At 37.0% G+C, this 18,873-nt stretch overlaps 1 protein-coding gene across 2 annotated transcripts in view; it reads left to right on the top strand.

The window, feature by feature from the left end:
- VAPA (VAMP associated protein A) overlaps nt 1-18,873 on the top strand; it is a 49,992-nt gene that overhangs the window by 15,686 nt on the left and 15,433 nt on the right. For both annotated transcript variants that reach the window (XM_045849765.1, XM_045849764.1), the window contains exons 2-4: nt 6,516-6,668; nt 9,749-9,852; nt 10,313-10,393. In XM_045849765.1, the coding sequence (XP_045705721.1) occupies nt 6,516-6,668; nt 9,749-9,852; nt 10,313-10,393 (338 nt within the window). The remainder of the gene's footprint in view (nt 1-6,515; nt 6,669-9,748; nt 9,853-10,312; nt 10,394-18,873) is intronic.

Genomic DNA, 18,873 nt, shown 5'->3' with positions numbered 1-18,873 from the left:
AACCTCACCCCTCCATCTGTGGAAAAAATGTCTTCCACGAAATCTGTCCCTGGTGCCAAAAAGGTTGGGAACTGCTATTTTAGATCCAGTTGTTGATACTTATTTATTGCCATTTTATTGTTCATATTTTTTTATCTTTTTCTTACAGAAGACCCAACATTTTATGTAATACTGAATTGGTGGTGATGAACACCTTTAGCTTTTTCTTGTCTGGGAAGATCCTCATATGTCCTTCGATTGTTAGTGATACCTTTGCTGGGTAGAGTATTCTTTGTTGTAGGTTCTTGCTTTTCATGACTTCGAATATTTCTGCCAATCCCTTCTAGCCTGCAAAGCTTCATTTGAGAAATCAGCTGACATTCTTATGGGAGCTCCCTTGTAGGTAATTGCTTTTCTCTTGCTGCTTTTAAGATTCTTTCTTTGTCTTTCACCTTTGGCATTTTAATTATGATTGTTTTGGTTTGGGCCTGTATGAATTGATCTCAATTGAGACTCGGTGCTTCCTGGACTTGCATGTCTACTTCCTTCATCAAGTCAGGGAAGTTTTCTTTCATTATTTCTTCAAACAGATTTCCATTTCTTGCTCTCCTCTCCTCTCCTCTCCTCTCCTCTCCTCTCCTCTCCTCTCCTCTCCTCTCCTCTCCTCTCCCCCTCCTCCCTCCTCCCCCTCCTCCCCTCCTCCCCCTCCTCCCCCTCCCTCCTCCCTCCTCCCCCTCCTCCCTCCTCCCTCCTCCCCCTCCTCTTCTTCTCTTCTCCTTCCAGCAACCCCATCATGTGAGTGTTGGTATGCTTGAAGTTGTCCCAGAGGCTCCTTACACTATCCTCATTTGTTTTGATTCTTTGTCCTTCTTGCTCTTCTGATTGGTTGTTTTCTTTTTGCTTCCTTATATTCCAGATTGCTGATGTGATTCTTGGCTTCATCCACTATACTGTTGATTCCCCATAAATTTTTCTTTATTTCAATTAGTGTATCCTTCATTTCTGACTGGATCTTTTTCATGCTGTTGAAGTTGTCACTCAGTTCATTGAGTATCCTTATAACCAGTGTTTTAAACTCTGCATCTAGTAGGTTGCTTGTCTCCATTTTGTTTTGTTCTCTTCTTTCATTTAGGCCATATATCTTTGTCTCCTCATTTTGGCAGTCTCCCTGTGTTTATTTCTATGTATTAGGCAGAGCTGCTACATTTCCCAGGCTTGGTAGTGTGGCTTACTCTAGTAGGTGTCCTGTAGGCCCAGTGACACAGCCTACCCTATCACCCAAGCTGGGTGGGGTCTGTACATGCTCCTGTTGTAGTTGAGTCTTGACTGCTGATGGCACATCCAAGGTCAGCCATTGCCTGCATTGTGTGTGTGTGTGTGTGTGTTAGGGTCACACAGCATAAACTACAGAGCATAAGCTACAAAGTGATCTGCAGATGGTTGCTCCTTATACTGGCCTTGGAGGTGCCCAGGAGAGGCCAAGCTGAACAAAGGCTGGCTGATGCTAGTGCCTGCACTAGGGCAATTTAGTGAGAGGTACAGGGCTCACTGAAGCCTGATGCTGCTTCTTTGAGTGAATTTAGGTAAATCTAAAACATGGGCCAAAACAAGTCATTGTTACGGAAAAGCCACTGGAAACAGCTTGTTTGGGCTCAGAAGCTGGGTGGGGCAGAGTCTGAGGGAATCATCAGGGTGGAGCAAACAGAGATAGCCAGGTTGATGGAGTCTCAGTTATGATGCCCGCCTGTCATCTCTGTGGCTGGTGAGGGGAGGGCTCAGAAAAGGAACATTTGCCTCTGCCAGCATATCTGTTTGGAAGAAAGCTGCCCCTTAGCTCTGGCCCTGATGCTGGACAATTCAGTTCCTCCCTGTTTGTCTATGATGCCCTGATGCCTTTCAATATGTGCCCCTGTGCTGGAACTCAAAGGGAGTAAGTCCAAGTAAGTCTGTGTGTGAGCTCTTTAAGAAGAACTGCCTGGGACTCCAGAAGTTTCTGTCTCCCACAGCCTCAATCCCCACTGACTTTTTATAGCCAGAAGTTAGGGAAACTTATTCTTGGCACTGGAACCCTGGGTTGGGGGCACCTGGTGTGGGGCTGGGAACCCCTCATGCTTGAGAGATCCCTCCCAATTTTTATACACCACACATGGGTGTTAGACCAGTCTGTTCCACATCTATGGCCCTCCTACCAGTCTTGATGTGGTTTCTTCTTTAATTCAATAGTGAGTTTTCCATTCAGCTTGATTTCTGATGGTTATGAATGATAATTGTTCTATAGTTGTAATTTTGATATGGTTGTATGAGGAGGTGAGCTGTGTTTGCCTATGCTTCCATCTTGACTAGAAGTCCCAAACTGCTTTTTATTTCAATAAAACTGGAAAAAAAAATTCTCTGCTTTGCACTGTTTTACTTTTAAAATGTTACATTAGGATTACTGTTTCTAAAAAAAAAACCCTTTACTTTGTATTAAAAATATGTACAGTTTAAGGAAATATCAAAAGTAATGTTCATGTAATCACTATTCAGGACAAGAAACAGAACTTGGACAGCATTCCAAAACCCTCCTGTACCCTCTCCCAGTTACTATCTCCTTCTTTCCCTGCTGAGTTAACACTTAATCCTGGTTTTTCATAACTATTAACTTGGTTTTTTTTTAATGGTTTAACCACCTATGCATTGGAGAGGATAAGTATTCAATTAGTAAAGCAAGAGAGTAGTAATATAATGCAGCATTTTTAAACACTGTATGACTCAATATGCCATTTTAATATTTTATATTTTGTAATGTTCTCTTCACCATTCCAAGATGAAATTTACATGTAAAATTACCTGCTAACATACATAATTCAATTTTTAATATAATTTCCTAACTATAACATAAATGAATAAGTAAGTAAATTTGTAATTAAATGTGTTTTTTATTGTGTAAGTGTTTGGGCACATACACTAGAAGGTAAAGAAGTCAGATGCTTGTAACCTACTTAAACGAAAAGGTTTGCACTTCAATAAGGCAAGAAAAAGTTAAATCTAAATAGAGGGCTGGCAGGTTTTCTTTCACATTTTGTAATAAGGGCAAGATACAAATATTTATGTATATAAGTAGCATCATGTGAATGTGTCACCTACAAATGTCGAGTGATACAGATACGTTGTAGTTACATGATTCAAGTAACATGAGTAATAATTGCTGTTGGTAGAATAACTTTTTGTGATGGTAAACTCACCTTTCAAAGTTTTGGAGGAAAGAGAACATTTTTTTTTCCCACTTTACACAGTAGATGAATTTTTGAAAAAAGATTTTTTCATCAGTATGAATTTTTAGACAAGAATTTGAAAATTTGGTGGGATAAGGACATAATACTTTAGTGAATGGATCTGCCTTGGCATTGCAGAATGCCTAACATCTTGTTCCTCTTTTCCACTGAGTCATAAATGGCAGGCAGAAATACCTGACAGGGACAGTATTACCCTGGGGTTTAGGATCTTTTCATAGCAAGTAAACTACATATTTTTTCTTTTTCTCTGTTTTTGAAGGTTTGTAAAGGTAGATTTTATTAGGTCTTTTTAATCTGCAGGCTTCAGGGGTCCAGGTCTCCCTCCCACCCCCACCTAGTTTCCCTGTCTCACCCTACCCCCAAAAGATTTCATGTAAAATTGTGAATATTTGCCTAGGTATGTTTTTTCTGGGGCACTGTATAACTTTCATTAGATTCTCCAAGGGTTCTATGACCCATAAGAATGGACCAGATAATTTCTTTATTTCCAAGACCTCTTAATAGCTATTAAATCTGGTTATTCTTACATTGATGGTTATCAGTACTTGCTAATTTTCCATTTTAACCCAGAAAATGGCTGAGACTCTGAACTGTCTGCTGTTAGCAACCCTTATTGAGAGGTGTGGTTAGAGAGACACAAAGAAGAAAAAATATCATTCATTTGTTAGATGGGTTTATTATAGATAATTTTACATTTTACTGATAAGGCTAACATATGCAATTAAGAATTTTGTTTGAAATTGGTGGAGTTTTTTTCTTTGAAGTACTGTCTTCATCCTTAACACGTAGTTTGCATTTTTATGACTTGAAGGACAACAATCTATTACTGAAGATTTATTTATAAGCCCTGCTAGGCAATATAAAGTTTAACCCTCAGGTGGTTGCGTGGATGACAATACTCATCCGTGCAAAATAATCGTCAGTTTTCGTCCAAAGTCCAACTTTGTCACAGAAGTTAACTTAGATTATTATCAATAAAAAATGTTTTAAAAATTTGTTCATTTAAATACCCATATTTTAAGTGGATGACCAATGTTGTCCACATGACCTCTCACACTCCATTTGGAAGCGTGACCACTGCAGGGTTAAGTACTATTCCAGAATTCATATGTTTGATGGAAATTAACACATGTTTATTTCTAAATTAGTTTAAAAAATCAGTTATTTTACCTTATTTTGGATAATTGTTTTTTTTCTTTAAAATTGAGAATTATAAAAATTGAATTTAAAATTTGAAAATTCTTCATAATTGTTATGAAATAGAGTATTGTTCAAAATTAAAATTTTGTGAAATGTTTGTTCTGTCATGTTAAAGTCTTAGTTGAGATAGTCCTATAAAAATTTATACATTCTTAGTTATCTGTAGTAATTTTTGGACTTGGAGAATGTTAAGAAATGGAATCTATGCCTTTAAGACTCCTCGTTTTATCAGCAATTTAAAGTGCATCAACAGCCAACCATTTTATGAATGTGTGTGGCAAAATGGACAGATTGGCATTTTCTCCTTTATTCACATGTGCCTGTTAATCAAATGCTGATTAAAAAAATTGCAAGCATTCGGGACTAAAGAAGCAAAGGGTATAAAATAATATACAAATTGAATGATTAACTTGACTGTATAATTAATTAAAGCAAACTGCTCAAAAGATAGTACGTCATTTGTATAGGGCCGGACAAAAGTAGGCTTACTGTTGTGAATACAGGAAACCCAGTTTTTTCTTCTATTTATTAATCATTGTATTATTTTCCATACAAACAACTTCAAACCTACTTTTCCTCATGTATATTGTATATTTCCCCATGTGTATTTCCCCTGTATATTGTATATATACTTTTCCCCCCCACAAAAGGCATACATACCTGTTGATTTAATTGGCTATTTTCACATTAAATTATTTTCTGTAACTGGTCCTCTGCCTTTATATAGTTTCTTCTAATGTTCTCTCATTTCTATCTTCATCCTCTCATCCAGGTTCTAGATCTTTATTTTTTGGAAAATAATTTATAACTCAAACTTCAAATATAGGATATTCATAATTTTTCTTCATAGGATATGAAATAAGTACCTTTTAAAGGGCTTGCACTTGAAATTCCTTTCTTTTCCTCTCATTGCATTAGGCAGATCTGCTTGTTTTATAGTTTTAAAAGATATGCTTACTCTTGTTTATTTAAATAAAAAAAGTCTTTATAATTAGTTGTCTTTGATTTCAGTCTTCTGGCTTTTTAAAATGTAACTTAAGATTGATTGTTTAAAAACCATTTAAAATTGTTTTTGGTTTAGAGGTGTGTGGTTATTGCTTCTCATTGGCACATACTTTTAAGTTTATGCTCTTTCAATTAACAGGTATTTGTTTTATTGTCTAATCTGTAAATCTCTTTAGGCTTTTCATTAGCCAGGAGCAAAAATGGCTGTAATCTTTCTTTTCCCCTCCTTTAAAAAAAAAGGGTTAGGATTTATTTAATTCAGGCAGGACTGGATCACCTGTTTGGATGGATTCTTTTGTGTTGCTAGGATGTAGAACCAAAACTTTAAAACTTTGTATCTAGCTCTGACTGGTGTGTCTCAGAGAGGTGGGTGTCTTTTGAGGAAGCACAATTCCTGGTCAGGGCACAGGCCTGTGTTGTGGGCTATGTGTCTGGGTGGGGGAATGGGAGAGGCAGAAACCCATAGATGTTTCTGTCCCTCTCTTCCTCTCTGTCTAAAAGAATAAATAGAATCTTAAAAAATAAAAACCCCAATGAACTTTGTATCTAGAGTATTTGGCATAGTGGTCATAAGAAGTACTTAACATATGTAAGTGAAAGAATGAAACAAATCTGAGAGAAGCAAGAGCATTGCTGTCAGATGTAGAGTATTTTACATTTGGCTCAGTAAAGTGAATTTGAAGATTGGCACTGGTTTGTACACCATTAGAAAATCCTGGTTTTTTCAGTAGTGTGGTACCGGTCTACTATAAGAATATAATTGTAGATTTATATCATAAATTGAAACTTTCAAAATACTTTTATTTGATAGAAATAATACATGCTCATGTAGAAATTTTTAAAAATATGGTAAGGAATGAACAAGAAAATAAAACTCATTTATAAGTCTACTACTTGGAGAAAAGTACTTAGTCATTTGGTATATTTATGTACAAAGACTTTAATATATACTTCAAATAAAATTGAGGTTATATACATTTAATTTTGAATTCTGTTCTGTGTGTGAAACAATCCAATTAAATTTTTTTTCCTGTTTTGGGTTTTTGAACTTTACAGGCCCCTTCACAGATGTAGTCACTACAAATCTTAAGTTGCGAAATCCATCGGATAGAAAAGTATGTTTCAAAGTGAAGACTACAGCACCTCGTCGGTACTGTGTGAGACCCAACAGTGGAATTATTGACCCAGGGTCAACTGTGACTGTTTCAGGTAGCATATCTTATCCAGAATTTACACAGTTTTGAGTTTTGACATTTTATGGTTATTTTTTATTTGGTTTTAATGAATAGGGTTTTATCTGGTGGGAGAGGCAAGTTTTTGTTATTCTGGCTTTGCCTTTAATGATGTCCTTTTCTCTTACTATATATGATATATGCTCAAATTGTTGCACAAAATTTCTCACCCTTATGTGTGATGGGGTGTTATGTGGTCAATTTATAAGCAATTGTCAATTTAAAATTTTGTATCTTTATTTCTACAGCTCACTACCACATTCCCTGCCCTTACTGTTTTATCTTTGAAATATTACACTATTTTTGTAATTGCTCATTCTTAATTCAGATTGCTAGCTATTGTTACATGTTATGTGTAACTATAGAAGTATTTTAAATCTTTTGCTTAAAATATATAATGCCTCTTTCTGCTGATTATATCAAATTAGATGAGTATTTCTGCTTTTCATTGTAAACAGTGCCCTGCATTTGAAAACATTATTTTCTATTTTCTATTACTCCCTTTTGTGTTTACTTGTAGTGCAGGGAGTATACTTGGTTCCTTCCATGCATGGATTGCTTATTCTTGCTGTGAAATCTGTGCTGATGCCATAATTAATGCCTTCTATTAAATGTTCCTTTCTTTCCTCAGACTTCCCAAGACAGTAGTTTCTAATGATATCATCCAACATCTGAGAAATAGGAACCCAGTGTGAGACTATTTCTTTCTTATGGGAGAACCTCTTAGGCCTCACAAGAGACCATTTACTCTTATTTTCTAGCAGTAGTTCTTAACTCTTACCATGTGTCATAATAACATAGAGAGCAGGAACACATGTGGACCCTCCCAGATCAGAATCTGTGGGGACATGGCTTGGACATGTGTACTTTAAAAACAAAACAAAACATGGTGTTTTTGATAAGCATACAATAATTCTATATCGGTTTTCTGGTTTTCAAGGCCACAGAGGTTAAAAATAGCAAATTATATATAAAGAGTGAGAACCTAGAGGAGACCCATTGAGAGTATTCAGAAGTAGGACCTGACTCAAAGGCAGTAGAGGACAGACTATAGTCAAACCTCTTGATGACCCTAAATCCTCCCTCTGTGCTATAGTCAAAAACTCAGAGCAAGGAGGACCTAGAAAAGATGCTTTTAGTGAGTCTTGTGGTATGGTGGCCTGGGAGGAATGCTTTCTTATTTGTTTGTTCAGGCCATCAGTTCCTGGGGAAAATGAATAGGAAATAATATAAAACAATGCATACATGCATTCTGGAAGTAGCTCTCTAAATCTTTAAGCTAAGTTGGAAGAAAATAGAATTATTTCTATTCATGTGGTTAAAAATAGGTTTTGGTCCTGACTGGTGTAGCTCAGTGGATTGAGCACGGGCTGCGAACCAAAGCATCACAGGTTCGATTCTCAGTCAGGGCACATGCCTGGGTTGCAGGCCACGGCCTCCAGCAACCGCACATTGATGTTTCTCTCTCTTTCTCCCTCCCTTCCCTCTCTAAAAATAAATAAATAAATAATAATAAAAAATAGTTTTTGTTGCAAGCATTTATATCACTAGGAATCTGTAAAACTATTTAGAATGACTTTTTCTTTGAGGGTTCTAGATTGCTGAAATTTTACTATATTAATGTTTTTTAATGTATACTTTTCAAGGTACTTTCTGCCATATAAACCCCTTATACTGAGCACCTGACTTCAGATACACTATTATTTGCATAACATGCCCTCAGATCCCTCTTCTCCAACTAGAACTTAGCTCTTCCAATTTTTAGTGTAGTGCTTTTCCATATGAGGAGTCGCTCAAACTACACTTCCTCCAGCTGCTTTCCCTGATTGACTTTCTGTACTTACATACTCATTTTTTCCCCTCTGCTTTTAGTGTGTGGATGCGCTCTTTCTCTCTCTCTATTTTATATATATATACACACATATATATAATATAAAGATTGTCTTGTTATTTGCAGCCTTGTATAACTGCCATAAAGTCACAACCATATTTGAAAATTTTCTTTTTGCCTAGTTCATAGTGACTAGCCTGTAATGATTGCTTAGTGAACAGTATTAATAGAAACTTATTGTCCTTTTTTTTTCATTTTGGGTGTTTATCCTGTGCATTTTCTGCTGCTATATATTTGACCCTTTAAAAATTTTTTTTAACTGTTGATAGTAGTTGATAGACTTCTCAGACATAGCTTGGAAATAATACTTTCTTAAATAATTGATATTTCTCACATTTACTTAATTGCATTTCCCTTTCTGAAAGTGTTGATGTGCAAGTATATCTTAGAAATAACCTAAATATTAGCATGTAATTGTTGGTTTATTATTAGATTTATATTATGTAATTTAACATAATTTAAAACCACATGGAGTCTCTACAAACCCTCTTTTATAGGCTAATACTTAGAAAAATTTGAATGTAATTATTTGGATGCTAGAAAAGTTCTAGGAATCATGAAGCCATGTGGTTTCCTTGTATATTTTGTTTTCTTAGAATCATGTTTAAACAAATTGATAAACTCTTCTAATGGGTGTTTCTTTAAAATCTGTTTTTTTGAAATTAGTTATGTTAGAACACTAATACATGTAGTGAGTTTTTAAGTTACTTAGCATTTCTCCTTTAGATAACCCAGTTGTCTAATTTTAAGAGGGATTGTCTCTATTAAAAGAAAGCCTAAATTTATAACTAGTTTTAATAAAAAATTTATTAGTTTTAATCCAAACTTGCAGGCATGAAAATAGTTAATGTTGGCAAAGTTTTGAAAACTTTCCTAAACATTAGTCTAGAAGGGAAAATCGGATTGATACTTACCTTTTTTAAATACTCATTTGTTTATTTTGTATCTTGTTAAAGAGTTAGCATTTCAGAAAGGTGGAAATATTTAAGATAATTGGAAAACATAAAGTTGTTTCTGAGTCCTTAATGTGAATAAGCCAGTGTTTGGTTTCTTGAACCCTTCCTGGTTTTCTTTGGACTTGCATACTAGTGAATCAGATGATAGAAATAAGAAGAAAACAAATGCAGAATACAGTGTAATGTGTCCTTTTTTTTTTTCTTATTTAGTAATGCTACAGCCTTTTGACTATGATCCCAATGAAAAGAGTAAACACAAGTTTATGGTACAGACAATTTTTGCCCCACCAAACATTTCAGATATGGAAGCTGTGGTAAGTACAGAAATTGAACAGAATTTGTTTTGAGAAATATTGTTTAAACTGTGGGTTTTGTTTAGTTCTCAACTGAGAAAACTAATTTTTTAAAAAATCCATAAATCTATTTATTACAGATAATGTAGACTGCAAGAATGAAAGAAGTTTGAAATAGTACTTCTTAGAAACAATTTAGAAATGCTATTAAGACGAAAGTCCTGTGATCTCTATAGAGATGTCAGTGTCATTTTAATGGATAGCAATAGTAGCTCTTTTTAGGAGGATTATATAGAAAGTTCTGTGGCATTGCCACATACTTGTGGCAGGGTGATCAAGACAGTGCAATGCAGTGTTGCATCTTGGCTGAGACAAAGACAGCAGCTTTCCTGCTCCTAGCAGCTGTACCAATTCTTTAGTTGTCCCTTCATGTGAAACTTGTTATATCTTCTGTCTCAAGTTTGGTTTTGTTTGTTTTTAGTGGAAAGAGGCAAAACCCGATGAATTAATGGATTCTAAATTGAGATGTGTTTTTGAAATGCCCAATGAAAATGATAAATTGGTAAGTAGGAAATATAAGAAAAATGGAAGTTGTTAAGAACCTCTCAGTTACTTTGAGATTAATTTTCCTTTTGTTTTAAACTTTGTAGGGTGTGTAATAATGGTATTCCACTTTATAATACTCAGTGCTTAGTTTAAAACAAGACTTAATGTGCACTTTTCATTTTAATAGCATTAGTTCAAGAAAAAAATACAGTGGTATGTTGGTACTTGTTAATTCGTTCTGAAACTCGTGATGTGTGCCAAAACTGATGAGTACTGAACAATGAAGCATTTTCTCTTGCAGGGTGGCACTGTGACTCATACAGTTTCTAGCAAGTATCGATGAGTCGTGAGCAAATGCTGAGTGCTGAAACCTTCTTTCTTGTCAAAAGTGATGAGTACAGGGTTTAAGGAGTTCTGAAGCTGATGAGTGCTGGGGTGTGACTGTACTTTTAGATAGAAGCTATATGGTGGAGAAGAATTATTTAATTCTACCAAATTATTGCCACTTAAGCAATTTCAGGTTCTTTTTTAGAATGATACATTTGTAAGTATAAATATAATGAAATTAACAGACATAAACCCTTTTGGTTTATGCCATTTTTTGGCAATTGTATATCAACAGTCTGAGGATAAAAGGTTTAATTTACATGGATAAGCAGTTTATTTCAAATTTGGCTATTCCTGAGTATTTTGCTTGGTATTGATTTTGGTCAAAATCTATCTGATTTCATTCTTTATCTCCTTATTGTAAGTTGTTTATTATAAATATCTTGCTGTCTTAATCTGACTTTATTCTTTAGTGAATAGTTTTTTGTTTTTTACATTTTTTATTTTTTTAATGTTTTAAAATATATTTTCTTGGTATGTTATTACAGTTGTCCCATTTCCGCCCCCTTCACTCCCTGCTGCCCTGCACACTCCCTCCCACTCACATTTCCCCCCTTTAGTTCATGTCCATGGGTCATACATGTAAGTTCCCTGGCTTCTACATTTCCTATACTATTCTTACCTTTCCCCTTTTTATTTTCCACCTACCATCTATGCTACTTATTATCTGTACCTTTTCCTCCTCTCTCCCCTCCCACTCCCCTGTTGATGACTCTCCTTGTGATTTTCATTTCTGTGTTTCTGTTCCTGTTCTAGTTGTTTGCTTAGTTTGCTTTTGTTTTTGTTTTAGGTGTGGTTTGTTAATGATTGTGAGTTTGCTGTCATTTTACTGCTCATATTTTTTATCTCCTTTTTCTCAGATAAGTCCCTTTAACATTTCATATAACAAGGGCTTGATGATGATGAACTCCTTTAACGTGACCTTATCTGGAAAACACTTTATCTGCCCTTCCATTCTAAATGAAAGCTTTACTGGATAGAGCAATCTTGGATGTAGGTCCTTGCCTTTCATGACTTTGAATACTTCTTTGCAGCCCCTTCTTGCCTGTAAGGTCTCTTTTGAGAAATCAGCTGACAGTTGGATGGGAACTCCTTTGTAGGCAACTGTCTCCTTATCTCTTGCTGCTTCTAGGATTCTCTCCTTCATTTTAATCTTGGGTAATGTAATTATGATGTGCCTTGGTGTTATCCTCCTTGGGTCCAACTTCTTTGGGACTCTCTGAGCTTCCTGGACCTCCTGGAAATCTATTTACTTTGCCAGATTGGGGAAGTTCTCCTTTATTATTTGTTCACATAACTTTTCCACTTGTTGCTCTTCCTCTTCTCCTTCTAGGATCCCTATAATTTGGATGTTGGACCATTTAAAGATGTCCTGGATGTTCCTAAGCCTCCTCATTTTTTTGAATTCTTGTTTCTTCATTCTTTTCTGGTTGGATGTTTCTTCTTCATTCTGGTCCACACCATTGATTTGAGTCCCAGTTTCCTTCCCATCACTATTGGTTCCCTGTACATTTTCCTTTATTTCATTTAGTGTAGCCTTCATTTTTTCATCTAATTTGCAACCAAATTCAACCAATTCTGTAAGCATCCTGATTACCAGTGTTTTGAACTGTGTACTTGATAGGTTGGCTATCTCTTCATTGCTTAGTTGTATTTTTTCTGGTGTTTGATCTGTTGTTTTGTTCGGGCCATTTTTTTTTTTTTTTTTTTTTTGTCTTGATGTGTCTGTTATGTAGTGAGGGGTGGAGCCTTTGGTATTCACCCAGGCGGGATAACCCATGTTACTGGGTTGACACTACGTGGGGAAGGGGTCCAAGAGGGAACAATGGTGCTTGCTCCGCTCTCTGCCAGATTTCAGTCACTTCCCCTGCTTCCCACAAGCAAATTAGGCCCTTCTGGTGCTGATTCGTGAGTGGGTGGGTTCGTGTATGTTCTAGGACCCTGTGTATCTCTCCAGTGAAGTCTCCTGTGAGGTTGGCAGTTTCTCCTGCTGCATCAACCCCAACAGGTGTTTTCAATCAGAGGTTTGAGGCTTTATTTGCCTGCACTGGGGCCCTGGCTTATGCAGTCTGCCTGGCTCCGCAGTTGTTCTCCTGGTTTACCTGTGCACAAATGTGGGACTGCCTACTCCACCAGCCTCCACCTCGCCGGTCCACCCACTGCTGCCTTGCTGGCCAGCTGCAGCCTTGCACGCCCTGCCCAGCTCCCCATTCTGCCGCCTCACTGGGTCTGCCAGCTACCACCTTGCTGCTAGTCCTCTCTGCCTGTCTCCGCCCCTCCTACTGGACTGGATGGATGTGTCTTCTTTAACTCCTTGGTTGTCAGACTTCCATACAGTTCGATTTTCTGTCAATTCTGGTTGATTTTTGTTTTTAAATTGTTGTCCTCCTTTTGGTTGTGCGAGGAGGCACAGTGTGTCTACCTATGCCTCCATCTTGGCGGGAAGTCCTAGTAAACAGTTGTTATGTTGCTTCTTGATTAGTGTGAGGTAAATAATTTGGGGGACTGAGGCATATATGTGTGTAATTTAAAAAGTAGTCTTTGAATGTATAGAATGGGTTATGGTCACTTTTGTGTTCTCTTCTGAAATGCAAATTTGAATCTTTAGTTGTAGGCTTGAAAAGTAAATAGGGTTTTTGGGGGGTGACTTAATATATAAAATAATATGAATTAATAGAATTATTTGTCACTATCAGGCTACAAATTGACAGGAATCTCACCTTGATCTGGAGGCTCTTTGCCCTGTTGAAAAGTAAACTTGCAGATTATGTACATGAACTTAATTATTGTGTTACTCTTTCAGGATAAGCTGAAACAAAAAAAATCCCGAATGGTAATTAGGTGTTGACCAAATCATTATCATTATTATTTTTTAAGATTTTACTTTATTTATTTATTTTCAGAGAGAGGGGAGGGAAGGGAGAAAGTGGAAGATAAACTTCAGTGCACGGGAGAAACATCCATACACTGCCTTTCTCGTGCAACTCAGGCATGTGCCTTGACTGGGAATCTAACCAGCAACCTTTCGGTGTGCAGGACAATGCCCATACCACTGATCCACACCAGTCAGGGCTTGACCAAATTATTTACTGCGTTTTTAAGTGCATTTTAAAAGAGATTTTGAGAGATTTGCTCAAAACAAAAAATGTGAATGTATAGGTTCTTACTGGAAAATGAGGGTTAACATGTTTATGCTTTCCTTTTAGAATTCACTTTTTCTTTGCCTAGGCTGTTAGGAAGCCAAGAGCTTTCAAAGCTGTTACTATTAAAACTGAGAAACGTGACAGCACTTGTCTGGGTTGACTAATTTTATTTTATTTTTCTAGTTTTGAGATATAATTGACATACAGCACAGGATAAATGTAAGCATAATGATTTGCCTTTGCACAATGATATTGTGAAGCTATTGCCATAGTAAGCTTAGTCACCATCATCTGATACAAATACAGAAAGGGATTTTTTCCTTATGATGAGAGCTCTTAGAATTTACTTTCTTAACAATTTTCAGGTACACCATAGTGTTAACTGCAATCATTGTACATTATAGCTCTAATTTTTACTTATAACTGGAAGTTTGTATATCTTTTGACCACTGTCATCCAGTTCCTTCTCCCTGTCTCCCACCTATGGTAACACAAATCTGAACTCTCTTTCTTTGAGTTTTAAGAGTTCACATTAGTGAGATCATAGAGTATGTCTTTCTGTCTTGACTTGTTTCACTTGGCAAAATGTCCTCATGGCCATCCATATTGTTGCAAATGCGAGATTTACTTCTTTTTTTTGTATGGTTGAATAATATTCTGTTATATATATGTATGTATCTCACATTTTTTATCCATTCATCTGTCTGCAACTGCTTAGTTTATTTCTGTGTCTTTGCTATTGCAGATAATGCGGTTATTTAAATATGGGGGTACAGATATCTCTTTGACATAGTGTTTTTGTTATCTTCAGCTATATTCAGAAAAGTGGACTTCAGTGGAATAAGGGTTGACTTATTTTAAAAACACGTTTGGATATTTTTTCAGTACTTACATCATTTTTTAACAGTCATTTATCAAACTTAGTTATAGACCTATCTTTCATCTGAGCTTATGTTATGTTCTGGATAGGAGACAATTTGACATTATAGTCTGCAAGGGGCTAGAAGCCAAATATTTAATACTGCTGATCAAGAGTAGTTCTGCTTTGGAAACCATACCAGAAGTTGATGGAAATGATATATCTATGATAGCTGAGCCTAGCCATTTTACCTTATCATAGAGGAGAGTAGCAGATATATTTACATGTAGGTGTAGCCCATGGTAATCCAAGAAAGTGGTTTTGGATCTAAAGGGCTTGAACAAATACCAAATGTAGTCCCCAGAGTCCCACACCATGGAACATGAGCAGAAGTAGTTTGGCCCTGGAAAATTTTTAGACCAGGTATTATTAGTAACCTGAAGTCTGTTCAGTAATTTCAAAGTACTCCAGAGATTCTCTGATTTTGAGCCTGGATGAACTAGCTGCAGAATGTATTTGCATTAACTGATCTATTTGGATTTGAGGTATAGTATTGACTAGTTGTAGGGAATATGTGCTGAAGATAGTGCTTTTTTCTTAACATTTTATTTTGAAAAACTTCAAGCTCTTAAAAAAGTAGTACCCTGAACCTGTGATCAGCTTTAACAATTACCAGTTTATGATTAATGAATTTACTAATCTTATTTCACCTAAACCACACTACTTTCCATCTCACATTAAGGCAAATCCACAATGTGATACAGTTGCTATTTCAGTATGTATCATTCAAATATAAGGACTTTAAGCTTAATATATTGTTGATACCAAACAATCCAGGCAGCATTCAAGTTAATCTTACACATGCATTTAAATTTTTTTTTTTTTGCTATTTGTTGGAATTAAAGTAAAAATAAAGTCTACGTACTGCTATTGGATGATATTTCTTAAATCTCTCAATCTCTAGATTTCCTGTTTTTCTCTTACAATTTAAAGAAAGTGGGTTTATCCTATGAATTGTTCCAAACAAACTAGATTTTGCTGATTGCATCATTGTGGTGTCATTAAACTTCTATTTCTATATTTCCCATATTAGAATCTAGAGGCTTGATTTAATTGAGATTTATTTTTGCTGTTAGGAAGAGGCAAGACTGCTTTGTAAGTAGGATATATTCTCTTGAGAAGGCTCATACTGTCTTCTTGTTTTTGTGAAGTTAGCAGCCATTGGTGTGCAGTGTGTAGATAGATGAATGGTTCTTAACGAGGGGTGATTTGCTGCTGTCCACCCCAGGGACATTGTTAATGTCTGGAGACATTTTTGGTTGTCACAACTAGAGAGGAGGGCTGCTGTAGGCATCTAGTGGAAAAAGGCCAGGGATGCTGTTTAATGTCCTAACAATACAGAGGAATAGCTCCTACAACAAAGAATTATCAAGCCAAAATGTTGGGTCGAAATTAATTTAAGGTTGCATAATGGTGACATTCTATCAACCTTGCTTTTTTTTATATATTAATAGAGTACTTGGGAAGAGAGAAACTTGAGCCCATCTAATATTTGATTATTCATTTAGTGGCAGAGTTTATAAAGGCAAGATAAATGCCTGTCTTTCTCTTTAGTTACAAGCTTTAAAAAGTGAGTTGGTAATAAATGTCCCTCTGAAATGATGTTCAGTGAGTCAATCTCCCTTCCTCCTTCAAGGCCTTTCTCCCTCTCTCTGTCTTTTCTTCTGTATTATTATAAACTCAATGGCCAAAACATATCAATGTTTCAGTTCCTTGCAGTTATTGTCATTATTGCTCATACTGGCTAGTAGGAACCTCATCAAATTGGTTCATGAGTCCGTTGACCTTAGTAGTCTCTGTTAATTTTTTTAATTATATTTTATTGATTATGCTATTATAGTTGTCTTGAGTTTTCCCCCTTTTCTCCCTTTCTACCCAGCATCTCCCACTCCGTTAGGCAATGTTCATGTCCACCATTGTTCATGTCCACGGGTCATGCATGTAAGTTCTTTGGCTACTCCATTTCCTATACTGTACTTTACATCCCCATGGCTACTCTGCAATTACCTGTTTGTACTTCTTAATCCCCTAACCTCTTCATCCATTTCCCTCACCGCCCCCTCCCATCTGGCAATCATCACAAAGTTCTCTTTATCCATGATTCTATCTCTGTTCTTCTTGTTTGCTTAGTTTGTTTTTTAGATTCCGTTGTTGATAAATATATTTTCTGCCATTTTATTGTTAATAGTTGTAATCTTTTTCTTAAAGAAATCCCTGTAACAGTTCATATAATAATGGTTTGGTGATAAGGAACTCCATTAGCTTTTTCTTGTCTGGGAAGCTCTTTATCTGCCCTTCCACTCTAAATGAGCACTTTGCTGGGTAGAGCAGTCTTGGCTGTAGGTCCTTGCTTTTCATGACTTTGGATATTTCTTGCCAATCCTTTCTAGCCTGCAAAGTTTCTTTTGAGAAATCAGCTGATAAGTCTTATTGGAACTCCCCTGTAGGTAACTAACTTTTTTTCTCTTGCTACTTTAAGATTCTCTCTGTCTTTAACATTCAGCATTTTAATTATGATGTGTCTTGGAGTGGGCCTCTTTGCATCCATCATAATTGTGGGACTCTCTGTGCTTCCTGGACCTCCATGCCTGTTTCCTTCACCAAATTAGGGAAGTTTTCTTTCACCATTTTTCCACATAGATTTCCAATTTCTTGCTCTTTCTCTTCTCCTTGTGGCATCACTGTGATGTGAATGTTGGCACACTTGAAGTTGTTCCAGAGGCTGCTTATACTATCATTATTGTTTTGGATTCTTTCTTCTCGTTGTTCTGATTCATTGTTTTTTGCTTCCTTATATTCCAAATAATTGATTTGATTCTTGGCATCATGCCCTATACTGTTGTTTGCTCGTAAATTGTTCTTTATTTCAATTAGTGTATCCTTCATTTCTGACTGGATCTTTTTTATGCTATTGAGGTACTCACTAAGTTCCTTGAGCAAGTGTTTTGAACTCTGCATCTGATAGATTGCTTATCTCCATTGTTTAGTTCTTTTTGTGGAGTTTTGATCTGTTCTTTCATTTGGGCCATGTTTCTTTGTTTTGTCATTTTGGCAGCCTCCCTGTGTTTGATTCTATGTGTTAGGTAGAACTGCTTTGACTCCGTGTCTTGGTAGCGTCGCCTAATATAGTAGGTGTCCTGTAGGGTTCAGTGGCACAGCCTTCCCTGTCACCCAAGCTGGGTACTCAAGGTTCATCCTTCATGTGGGCTGAGTATATCCTCCTCTTGTTGTTGAGACTAGGTTGACCTGCTGTTGGCAGGTCAATCGGAGGGATTTATCCAGGCCAGTCAGCTGCAAAGAGTGGCTCTGATCACAGACTACCAACCTCCACCCTCTGTAGAGGATTGGCTGTGCAGGGGCAGAGTGGTGGAGCTCCAACATGGTCTGTAGCTGTCCACTGGGTGCACATGGTCTGGGGTTTCCTGGGTGGTGCAGGCCAAGGTCAGCCCCTACTGGTGTTCTGCCCAGGGCCACCCTGCATGAGCTATAGAGCATTCTGAGATGGCTGCTACTTGTGCTGGGCTTGGAGATTGCCTGGCAACACCAAACTGTGAATCTAGGAAGGCTGCTGCTAGTGTCAGGCCTGGGGCCACTTAAGAGGTTTGGGGGCTGGGGGTTGGGGGCTCACTGAGGCCAGCTGTTGCTTGTTTGATAGGATTTAGGAAGTTGTGAAGCATGAACCAAGACCAGCCATTCATATGGAAAAGTCATGGTTAACAGTTTGGATGGGCCTGTAAGCTGGGTGGGGCGGAGTCTCTGGGGATCTTCTAGGTAGGTCATGCAGTGTTAGCCAGATCAATGGAGCCTCAGATACAGCACCAGCCTGCTGGATCTGTGTGAGTAGGGTTTAGAAAAGGGACAAGGGCTTTTCCTTATCTTGATGTGAGACCCTTCAGTTTCTCCCTGTATACCACTGGTGCTTTTCAAGCTGCTACCCTCGTGCTGAAGCTCAGAGGGTGTTTGCCTGTGTAGGTGAGTCCTTGTGTGGGTTCTTAGGAGGAACTGTTTGGGGCTCCAACAGTTTCTTCCATCAACTCAATCCCCACT

Source organism: Phyllostomus hastatus, unplaced genomic scaffold (assembly GCF_019186645.2).
Source record: "Phyllostomus hastatus isolate PE091 unplaced genomic scaffold, TTU_PhHast_1.1 phas_contig_80, whole genome shotgun sequence".
Lineage (NCBI taxonomy): Eukaryota > Metazoa > Chordata > Mammalia > Chiroptera > Phyllostomidae > Phyllostomus > Phyllostomus hastatus.
This window is presented reverse-complemented; position numbering and strand designations above follow the sequence as displayed.